The 12,312-nt window shown below is 37.6% G+C and overlaps 1 protein-coding gene and 1 non-coding gene across 3 annotated transcripts in view; one reads left to right on the top strand and one right to left on the bottom strand.

Annotated features, from left to right (window-relative positions):
* Nucleotides 1-12,312, top strand: part of tbc1d22a (TBC1 domain family, member 22a) — a 211,767-nt gene that overhangs the window by 11,481 nt on the left and 187,974 nt on the right. For both annotated transcript variants that reach the window (XM_017697029.2, XM_017697028.2), the window contains exon 4: nucleotides 668-847. In XM_017697029.2, coding sequence (XP_017552518.1) covers nucleotides 668-847 — 180 coding nt within the window. The remainder of the gene's footprint in view (nucleotides 1-667; nucleotides 848-12,312) is intronic.
* LOC119264419 lies at nucleotides 6,294-6,457 on the bottom strand. Its single transcript, XR_005131018.1, has one exon. It is a non-coding gene; the product is annotated as a U1 spliceosomal RNA (small nuclear RNA).

Consider the following 12,312-nt stretch of genomic DNA (forward strand, 5'->3'; position numbering starts at 1 on the left):
GCAAGGAAATTTCACGACTGGACTTGTTGCATTCTTTCACAAATGTTTGTAGAAGCAGTCTGCATGCCTAGGTGCTTGGCTTGATACACCTGTGGCCATGGAGTGGTTGGAACACCTGAATTCAATGATTTTGATGGGTGAGTGAATACCTTTTGAAAATATAGTGTACTTAAAGGGGAGGTGTGTCTGTATTCCCCCTTTAGCTAAAATTAACTATGTATGACATTTTTTATAACCTCATGACCTACATCATTAAGTAATTGCCATTTTCTCCTTGCTTTTTAACGACAAAATATTTTGTTGAAAACAGTCATTATTAAGAGTGTTCTACAATTCTGGTCAGATCTGAAAGGACTGCAGAAAGATCACACTTCTTAGCACTAAATAAGGAAGCCAGTATCAACATAATGTATACTGAACTATGCCACCCCTACAAACATAATTAAAAAATAGTACTGTAAGCACAACATACGTTTTTTAAGCAAATTCTAATAAAATCTTCTGTTAATGAGCTCAAATGTAGTATCGATTAAACATTTTGATTTTTCACGTGCATTAAATTTTTTTTCTTGAGCTACAAGTGAGAAAACCTTCAGCAATGGTTTATGTTGTTGGGGAACTAAATTAATTAATGCTTATCTTGTTTTGTTGGGTTTACCTGGTGCAGAGATGATCGGGGAACGGGCTGCACTACAGAGACAACAATCGCTCCCACATCGGCCTGTCATTCCACTCGTGGCCCGCATGGCAGATCAGAATACGTCCGGCACCCCAGCCATGACGGAGAGAGAGGCCTTCAGACTGGACAAGTTCAGACAGCTCCTGGCAGGGCCCAACACTGATCTTGGTAAGTCTGTGCATATGGACCCTCTTGAAGTATCGTAGAAACATCGTTAATAAGGTGCTTCAGGTCAAAGAAAATAATTCATCACACAACTTTGATTAATGTCGAATATAATCAGATAGATGATCAGATTAGTCATTTCATCATCATGTCCGCGAAAGGGCTGGTGTTTTTTTTTTTTTTTTTTTTTTTAATCCAACAAAGTAGGTGTACATGATAAACTGTTTAGACTGAGACCAACTGACGAGCTATAGGTCCTTTGTGGATAATTTAATGATAAACGTTGCTGATTTCTCAGTGATTCAGTTTGATTCAGTGCATTTTGATTTGATTTGAATTTGATTTGACTTGTTTTTTTACTTGAGTGCTCAAGCCAAAAAATGATTGTGCTGAGTCTTCTGTGCAAAAAAACTTAATATATAGAATATAATCACATTTAAATCTGTTGAAATATTGGTCACACACACAAGAAGAAAACATATAGACTAACAATTTAGTAAAAAAACAAAAAAAAAAGCATTTTATTTTTAACAGGGATATGTATTACCCTTTACTACTACATACATAAGCACCTTAACATGAATGTGTTGCCAGCGACACATTGCTAAGGATGTGTCTGAGATGGCAGAGACGGCACAGTATTTTAACTAAAGCTAACAGATGAAACATCCAACATTGTGCCGGTTAGCTCTAGCTCAGCTCATTAGCTCCTCAGAGGCAGCAGCTTCCGTTACTCATTCAAAATTCAAAGTTTTTTATTTTTTTTCTTGCCTTTTTTTTTTTTTTTATAAATTAAAAAAGTCTGAAGTGCCTTCACCTAAAACAGTAAGCCTGCAGCCTGACGTTAGTTTCGATTTTGTTTTGCTTTTTTTAGCTAAATATCCACATCCCTGTACTGTTTACTCCAGCTCTGGTCTTAGAGGTCCAGTATCCAGCACAGCAGTGAAATACAGACAATGAAAACAATGCACCAAATCTTTTTCATTTGTGCATTTGAAAATAGCCCATCAAAATGTGTGCGTACCTTAATATAAAACTTTCTTATTATACATCTTAATATAATACTTTCTTATACATCTTAATATAATAACACTTCCTTTTTCATTCTAACATTCCAAAAGTTGAATGTGCACCTTCAGATCGATGCATCATGATTCATCAAATGACACTTTAATCTTAAAAATATTTAGATAAATTAAAATTAGAATTTACAATCATTTGTCACTGTGAAATTAGACCTCTGCATTTAACCCGTCCGTGCAGTGAAACACCCACATACATGCACACTAGTTAACACACACACTAGGGGGCAGTGAGCACACCTGCCCGGAGCAGTGAGCAGCCCTATCCACGGCGCCCGGGGAGCAATTGGGGAGTTAGGTGCTCATGTGCACTTCAGTCATGGATTGTCAGCCAAGGGGATTGAACCAGCAACCTTCCGGTCACATGACCAGCCTATGACTGCCCCAATGATACCATGACATCTATATTTCTGTGGAATAGAGTTCATTTTTATTCACAAATCAAGTAATCACATCACAGAGTTGATGAGGAAGGAGGGGTACTGTTAATGAAGCCTTCTAAAGTCATACATGCTGTATGACATCAGTCCTGTCCATAGGCCCATAGTACATTAGAGGGGAATCTGGTCCTAGATCAGCACTCCTACTTTGAGAAACTTTGTAAATACGAACCCAGATGACTTAGCCTTACATTCAGTTCTGCATTTAAACTCATCTGACCTGTTATTTTCTAGTGGTAGCATGTTGACAAAGGAAAAGTCCCTCTGTGCCTTTTTTGCCGTTTGAAAACAAGTGACCATTGTTTACCCTCTTTACTTTAATAATTTGACTTATGATTTGGTCATGTAAATTCAGTTGGACAAACCAAAATGGAGAATAAGAGGTTAAAAACACAGCCTGAATGCTGATATCATACACATGTGAAAATTAAAAAATAATTTTGTGTTAATAAGTAGCAATAATTTACCACTTACAGTGGGTTGCAAAAGTATTCAGCCCCCTTGAACTTTTCAACCTTTTGCCACATTTCAGGCTTCAAACATAAAGATATGAAATTGACATTTTTTGTGAAGTGTCAACAACAAGTGGGACACAATCGTGAAGTGGAACGAAATTTGTTGGATATTTTAAACTTTTTTTAGAAATAAAAAACTGAAAAGTGGGGCGTGCAATATTATTCGGCCCCTTTACTTTCAGTGCAGCAAACTCACTCCAGAAGTTCAGTGAGGATCTCTGAATGATCCAATGTTGACCTAAATGACTGATGATGATAAATAGAATCCACCTGTGTGTAATCAAGTCTCCGTATAAATGCACCTGCTCTGTGATAGTCTCAGAGTTCTGTTTAAAGCGCAGAGAGCATCATGAAGACCAAGGAACACACCAGGCAGGTCCGAGATACTGTTGTGGAGAGGTTTAAAGCCGGATTTGGATAGAAAAAGATTTCCCAAGCTTTAAACATCTCAAGGAGCACTGTGCAAGCGATCATATTGAAATGGAAGGAGCATCAGACCACTGCAAATCTACCAAGACCCGGCCGTCCCTCTAAACTTTCAGCTCAAACAAGGAGAAGACTGATCATAGATGCAGCCAAGAGGCCCATGATCACTCTGGATGAACTGCAGAGATCTACAGCTGAGGTGGGAGACTTTGTCCATAGGACAACGATCAGTGGTACACTGCACAAATCTGGGCTTTATGGAAGAGTGGCAAGAAAAAGCCATTTCTCAAAGATATCCATAAAAAGTCTCATTTAATGTTTGCCACAAGCCACCTGGGAGACACACCAAACATGTGGAAGAAGGTGCTCTGGTCAGATGAAACCAAAATCGAACTTATGTTTGGCGTAAAAGCAATACAGCTCATCACCCTGAACACACCATCCCCACTGTCAAACATGGTGGTGGCAGCATCATGGTTTGGGCCTGCTTTTCTTCAGCAGGGACAGGGAAGATGGTTAATATTGATGGGAAGATGGATGGAGCCAAATACAGGACCATTCTGGAACAAAACCTGTTGGAGTCTGCAAAAGACCTGAGACTGGGACGGAGATTTATCTTCCAACAAGACAATGATCCAAAACATAAAGCAACATCTACAATGGAATGGTTCACAAATAAACGTATCCAGGTGTTAGAATGGCCAAGTCAAAGTCCAGACCTGAATCCAATCGAGAATCTGTGGAAAGAGCTGAAAACTGCTGTTCACAAACGCTCTCCATCCAACTTCACTGAGCTCGAGCTGTTTTGCAAGGAAGAATGGGCAAAAATTTCAGTCTCTCGATGTGCAAGACTGACAGAGACGTACCCCAAGCCACTTGCAGCTGTAATCACAGCAAAAGGTGGCGCTACAAAGTATTAAAGCAAGGGGGCTGAATAATATTGCACGCCCCACTTTTCAGTTTTTTATTTCTAAAAAAAGTTTAAAATATCCAACAAATTTCGTTCCACTTCACGATTGTGTCCCACTTGTTGTTGACTCTTCACAAAAAATGTCAATTTCATATCTTTATGTTTGAAGCCTGAAATGTGGCAAAAGGTTGAAAAGTTCAAGGGGGCTGAATACTTTTGCAACCCACTGTAATTGTTTTTTTTTACACCTAATTGCAATATTTGATCTGACTGAGATTTTCTTATTTACTTTTACAATCATATGTTCACATCAGCGTAAAAGAATGTGAATTGGGTGCATTTTTATTAGTTGACTTGATGCAAGGATATATAAATACAAGAAAGCAGAAACACGTTAATAGGTCTTATGAATAACAGCTTAAGTTCTGACTGGTGCTATAACTTCTTTACAGGGTAGTTGTGAGTAATGTTTGTGTATTTGATGCTTGTTAACATCTTTAGAGGGCAGCAGTGAGTAATCTTTGTTTATTTGAGCGGGAGCTGTGTCTACTGTCAGTTGGGAGCCACTAAGGTCCCACGGCGAGGTAAGAATTGGACTAATCATCCAATTTGGCCACTTAAAGCTTGTGCTTTTAATAATTTCAATGAACAAAAATGACATTTTTAATTGCATTTATTTGTATGACAATGTGCAGCTAAAATGGGCTGGAGGTTAAAAAAACCTGTCCTGTGACCGGAAGGTTGCTGGTTTGATCCCCAGAGCTTGACAGTGCATGACTGAGGTGTTGAGCAAGGCCCCCCACTGCTCCTTGGGTGCTGTAGATAGGGCTGCCCACCGCTCCGGGCAAGTGTGCTCACTGTTTACTGGTGTGTGTGCTCACTAGTGTGTATGTGGTATTTCACTTCACGGATGGGTTAAATGTGGAGGCGAAATCTTCTCCATTGTTGGACTAATTAATTTAACTAACTAATTAACTTAACTAATTAGATCTGCCTGTTTACAGACAAGTTAGGAGAGTGAGTCTCATGTTTGTGAGTGAGTCTCATGTTCGTGGCTGGAGTGTTGATTCCGAGCTTTACGTCGACATGTGCATTTGTGACTCTGTAAAGATCAATGCACAATTACACAAGTCTCATCCTACATCAGAAACTTTGGCACTTCATAAAAGTTTCATGGACTCCGGCTTTGTTCGTCCCATCTCCTGCGGTAGCTGTCAGTTTTGTGGGGATAAAAGCTCGTAGGCAGACTGATAATGAATGGAGTTTCAGGTGTAAAGGCAAGGCTCGTGTGTGTGTTCTGAATAGCTAGTGCGTAATCTCTTTTTGAGTTTCTATCCGCTTTATTCCCCTGGTGAACTTTTTAAATAATTTTTTTATTATTAATAACTTTGTCGGCACTGGAGTTCTTCGGCAGTTCTCTTGGCACTGAGTGCAAACTACGGGTTTTTTTTTTTCCAGATTTTCTTCAAATTTTCGAAACCACAGAAATTCATTCTTCAGAGTGAAGTCAAGTGTGGCTTATGGTCGATTTCAGATTACTCTCAGGTTATTCTTACGACTTGCGATCAACTTGCAGACAGTTTAGAGGTGATCTGATGTTTTTCAAAGATATTTAATTTTTTTGCAGCAGCATGTCAGCAATACATTCCACATTTAGCTTGGTAGAATTAAATTATATAGTGTCAGACACTCTTTTCCTCAGTTGTTTAAAAATCCTATAATATGCAATTATTCCAATTACATCCTAAGAACATGCTCATGAATATAGCTTGGAAACAGTATGCCTATTAGGTTTTTTTTTTTTTTAAGATAAGATTGGATTAAGTGACCATTTTTAGTCCCACAATGAGGAAATTTCACCTCCACAATCTAATCCATCAGTGAAGTGAAACACCACATACACACTAGTGAAGAAACACACTAGGGGGCAGTGAGCACTCTTGCCCGGAGCAGTGGGGAAGCCCTAGGGCACCTCAGTCACATACTGTTGGCTCAGAGGATCAAACCTGTGAACTTCTGGTCACAAAGTTGGTTCCCTAATCTCTAACCCACGACTGCCCCAAATACAAAAATCGTCAGGGGAGAGAGCGAACGCAGTCCCCCACTACTAGAAATTATGCAGTCAAGATTCCCGCATTTGGGGAATTTGCAAGGGTCAGCACCACCGAAGTGCAATGGCAGAGCCTCGCCCTGGGTGAACCTCCTTCATGATCATTGTATCGCTCCTGCCAGATAAGTCATTTCCAAACTATTGCCATTGACAGCCATTAACAGTTTGCTGATTTAGAACATGTAGAACATGGATCCTTTAAAAAGAAGCAGGAGGTGTGTTTTTGGGCCAGGTTAATGCATATACATTTACAAATAGAAAACTAGAGATTTGATTTTAGCATTACAATTAGAAGGAGATTGTATTGAGATTGTGGTAATCTTTGTTTATAGTGTTGTACAACTCAACAAGGCATCCTCAATTCTATTTGGTCAGCTGTGGAGGACGTATGGCATTTTTTTCATGGGTGCTCAGCAAAAAAGTTGATAGTTTTTTCAGCTTCAGTGTGTGGTTTGAAAACATGAGGCCTAGAATAATGCATTTCAGTTGCAGTGCATTTTCATGCATAGATGACAATGATGTGATGCATGCTTGAGAGTTTGAGCACCCCCTAATAAAGGGAGAAAAACTGAAGCAGGCCATGTTAACTTGACCCAAACCTGACATATATTTGAGAAATGACATCCAAACCTGGCCAAACCCAATGTAAATTGTCAGGTCCCACCAGGTACAGACAAATTTTTCAAACTCTGATCTGTGCTCTAGTGGTTTTGCTCTTTTATTTTTCCTTCTTGAGCAGCAGTAATCAGTGAGGAGAAATCGTCTTAATGGAAGGTTAGGTATATCTCATTCATGAAGTCTGCTTAGCTGGCCACCTTTTTTAATCATTGATTGCTCTCTGTTTTTAATCAGGGAGAATGAGTATTGGGTGATCTGCTTTTTCCTGTACAGCAGATGACCAAGGCTCGATGACTTGGTTATTTTTTATTTATTTATTTTTAATTTAGTAATAATAATAATAATAATAATAATAATAATAATAATAATTATTATTATTATTATTATTATTATTTAGGTTATTTAGTATGCTTGGTTGAATTTGTTTGAAAACTGTGTGTGTTGACCTGGTTCACTTAAAAAAAAAAAAAGAAAAAAAGGTCCAGTTTCCAGTTCACTTCAGAAGAACCCGAGTTCAGTCTACACTGTGTATTAAAACTATTAACTCTACTCTGTTCTACTCTGGTTTGTAGAACAATTTCAGTTTTCTTTTTTATTAAATACAAAGTGCAAAATGAGAGCTTTGCACAAAATGTACTACTAATGCCAGCCTGCTTTGCTAAAATAGTGTGCACATGTATATTGTTCACAGATGTGCATGCAACATGTTGCACACTCAGCAATAACTGCTGTTGTCCTCCTTCCCTAAATGAGCCCAGAATGGTTCTGGATGGGCGTAGGAATGAATAATACTGCACTCAAATACACAAGTTTGACCATCATCAGTTATCGTATTTTTTTTTTCGATGTAAAAGGAAATCAGTGAACGCATCCTCTGAATAACTTAATCGTAGCATTTTCTGAACATTTTAGTGCCAAATTTCTATTTATATTTCTCAGTTTTACATATTGTGCAAAAAAGAAACATTTCATCAAAATATTTCCCCAGTGTGTTTTAGTGAAAAAACAAAACAAAAACATAATTATGCAATAAAATGTGCAGAAATGTTTTCTCTGTAGAGAACGTCAACTTATTTTCACTTAGACATAAATAGAGGCACCTGATCTTTTACGTACAGCTGTATGTAAAAGTGCAGGTTGTGATGTGATGATAAATTACAGCACAGTATGCATTTCTTAGTATATCTTGGGTATTGATAGTCATTCTAGAACACTGAATACCTGTATTTAGCAAAAAAAAGGCAGATTTTGACCAAGTATAGAGAATTTGTAAGCAACAACTGGTGTAGAGTAACTATGTAAGCTCCATAGTAACAAGTAGCTTTTTCACTTGTTTTTAACCTCCTTTTTTCTTTTTTTAAAAGTTTTTAATGCAAAATTTGTACCAATAGTTTTTCATAGCTCTTTGTACATTTGGAACTACTGTTTTATTCGAAAACCTGGAAAAAAACTTAATCTCATGATACACACTGTGTTTTGTGAAAATGCTGAAATGTCACTGTGTTTTTTCCGTATTGCACACCCATAGTGTTTTCTCTCAGGTCAGAAGGTCACCATGAACAAAACACATAAGCTCAGGGTGGAAAGTGTGGTTTGACATTTCACCCAGTAAGCACCATACACTGGCCTAATATTGATGGCGGCTTGCCTGCATCCATCAGCAAACAGGTCTGTAGGGTGATGACTAAAGCTGAAGGGATAAGTCGGGAGGCTGGTAGGATCCTGATTTCTTTTTTTTTCTCTGTAGTTTTTGTTTTTGTTTTCCCAAGCCGTCAGGGTTCCTGTCTTAATTTTGTTATTGTTGCCTTATTAGATATCCAAACTGACGAGCCAGTCGTAGGGTGCCAGAATGAAATATGAACTTAATTCCCCTGTACATAATTACCACAAGACCTGAGTGAGTGTGTGTGTGTGTGTGTGTGTGTGTGTGTTGGAGAGAAAACATTGACAGAGATAAATCAGCCTGTTGTCCTTTCTGGGAGGTCGATGTCCTCGTCTCCCCTCCGTGACACGGCATCTGCGACCGAGCAGCGCATTGATCACCTTTTTCCCTCCCTCTCTGTCTCACAGACGCCAACACACTATTCCATTTCTCAGTTACACCATAGGGGGAGACATTGCCCTCTGCTGTGGAGCACGGACCACTAGAGCCGATGCTCCTGTGTGGTAGGGAACAGCAGGGGAAGCAAACGACTCGCATACCAAAGCACAGAGCTGAAATATCAAAATGTATGTAACTAAAAACTTTAGCTTATTTAATTGCAGTGTATATTATTTGCTATGCATCTTAGATTGTATTGAAAAAAAATGCATAAAAGTTAAGTAAACAATAAGTTTACTTTCTGCAGACATGCTTTCTGTCTGGTTAATGTTTTCAATACTATGTAAGGACACGCTTTGGTATCAATTTAAGAGAAGAAAACAGAACCAAACAGTGAAAACAAGCTGTCATGTTTGTAAGATGTACTTTGAGAATAGACTAGCACTACTGAAAAAAGCCAGTTTAACTTTATTACTGCAAACTTCTATACCTTTCTGGTGTCTTTATGCTAAGGTGTGTGTATATATATATATATATATATATATATGTGTGTGTGTGTGTGTGTGTGTGTGTGTGTGTATGTATGTATGTATGTATGTATATGTGTATATATATATACATATATATATATATATGTGTGTGTGTGTGTGTGTGTGTGTGTGTAAATATTGTGAGTTTGAATTTTATCAATACTATCTGTCTATACTATCTATCCTATACTATACTATCAATACTAACTGCAACCAGAAATCGTCAAATGTTTGGGTGCCCCAGATCAAATGTTTTGTTAATTTTCTAAAATATACATAAATAATACATCCTCTACAGAGAATAAACTTCTGCAATTTTTAATGCACAATGATTTAAATAAAATAAAATCTTAAATATGGCCCATGCAAATGGTACTGCACGTTTTGTTTTATGTTTCATTTTGATATTGTTAAAAGCAGAAATGGAAATTCTACACTAAAATGAGCAAATATAACCTTGTTCCCTGAGAACCTTGTTCCCTGACTTGTTTTCGCTTAAAAATCATCAAAACATGTAATTTGACGTGTTCTAACATTAGCATACAGCTGTATGGATGTGTCTGTGCCGTTAGTTGACCATGTATATATTTATCCTGCAATTCCAAAGTTTTCTAATTATGTAGCTGAGTTTATGTAACTTAACATTTTTTGTGCCCTTATTTGTATGTAAACTGAATTTCAGTCATTAAAGCCAAAAATGTCCCATCCTGACTGAAGGAGAGTGCTTCATATTTGTGTCTTGCTAAACTTTATAGAATTGGTGCCATGTCTGTACTGATTTGCGTGTTTTGGATTTTGAGGTAATGGCAAGGAATTACAGAACAATAAAATCTGTGTGAGGCTTTTTTGAACTTCCTCTGAATAAATTACAGTTATAAATGCATTAATCTTCAATGGCACTTTTAAAAAAGGCTTTAGAGGACTGATCCGTTTACATTCGTAATGGCAATAATTTTTCCACATGGTTAACTTAGCAGTGTTTCATCTTTTTAGACTGGTATATTCTCAAGGATACAGTGATACAGGTGTGAAGAACCACTGTTATATATCTGCCAAGGTGCTCTAACATTGGTCATTTCCACAGCTGAGCTGAATATCTTTGGTTTGGGTTTAATAATAGGAGGAGGATTTGAGTTAAATAACCTGAACCCTGTCCATCATAAAATGTAGAGGCTGGTTTCAGCAGCAGTGTTGGACTGGGAGTGGATGCTGGGTGCTTCTTACATTTATTACTTACTTTTCTCTGGCCTTGAAAAAGCCTGTGTAACATTTATAGAAAGATGGTTTTGTCTGAGTATAATGGTAATCCAGCATTTCTTCATTATATCTCTTTCAGTGCCACTTTGCAATGTGACCTGGGTCAGTTACTTCAGATCAAAGTGCTCTTTGAACAGGATAAGTTTCATGGACTGTAAAGTAACATGACCACAGGATACATGTAATGTTTATAATATATTTACTGAGAAAAAAATCTCTATATAAAGTTTGATTGTCTACTTGAATTTAGGAATATACATACAATTTAGTGATATCTGAGTATACATTAGATTAATGAATGGAGGGGAAAGAGGACAAAAACTAAATGCTAAAATTAGCATATTACCTTTTATTCTCAAGCAGTGAAAAAACAGTGGCAGAATGGCACATCCCAAACAATATGTACTTCACGACACGCTCACGTTCGGACACCTATATTTCGTACTAGCAAAGTATAATCTATTTACTTCCAAAACGGTCAGATTTTACAGTCCTTTTGAAACATAAAATATGATTACCTGAATTGTTAACCTGTTTATCTTCTAATGAAATGCATTGAATAATGAAAAGTAATAAATGCTGAAAAGTAATGAATGGAGTATTCGGTTAAACAGTCAAGGTGCCAGTACTTGAACACCGAAATCACTAGTGTCTGTCCACATCTTTAGTTGGTTCACACATTATCGTCATTCAAAAAAGATTGTACAGTACATACTTTTGGCTTTGCATACGTAGAAACTATCCTAAGCTTTCTGGCAAGAAGAAAAATACAACAACAACAACAAAAAAAAACAGACGATAACGGCTGCGGGCTTGTAGGTGACGGCACTGGTCTAGTATAAAAATATATTGGCACGCAGAGAAATGTGACTTTTTTAAATTGAAAAACAGCTGAGAGTCATCAGTAGGTTTTCACATCAGATGACTAACATGAAACCTATCAACTTCATATAAGCTGCTGAGCTAACACAGCTAACAAGTTTCACCTTGGATGCTGATGAAAACTTCATATTTTCTGCAAGAGCTTCTTCTCAGTGGACAATATGCCATGTGTTTCCTGTTGTGGATAACATAAGCTACAGTAGCTAGCCTAGTTGGCCATGCTGTCTGTGCTTCTCAGTCACTGTCCTCGGAGTATGCAAGTATAACATTCTTACTCACAAATTCAAGGCGAACCATTGAGTTTCACTGAATTGTTAACCCCTATATTTTCTTTGTCTTCCCGTGATGAAACGTGACGAATACCCAAATAGATATTTAAGTATTTGAAAATTGGCACCTTGAACAGTTAACAGAGTGCTTGAATACCCATGCACTCTTTAGTTGGCAGCTGAATATTCATAGTTGTCAGGTAAAATCAAAATACAAGGGGTGTTTTTTCATATTACATGCTTTTGTTCAGTGTTACACACTTGAAGTAGCTCGATTTGTGCCATGCCAAATAAAGTGCTTCCATACTCAAAATAAAACATAAAGCTTATTTCAAACAGGGTACAGTGCAATTCCCACTGGCGGTTGATAGATTTGCGTTTTATTGAT

The sequence above is a fragment of the Pygocentrus nattereri genome, chromosome 1, assembly GCF_015220715.1.
Source record: "Pygocentrus nattereri isolate fPygNat1 chromosome 1, fPygNat1.pri, whole genome shotgun sequence".
Classification (NCBI taxonomy): domain Eukaryota; kingdom Metazoa; phylum Chordata; class Actinopteri; order Characiformes; family Serrasalmidae; genus Pygocentrus; species Pygocentrus nattereri.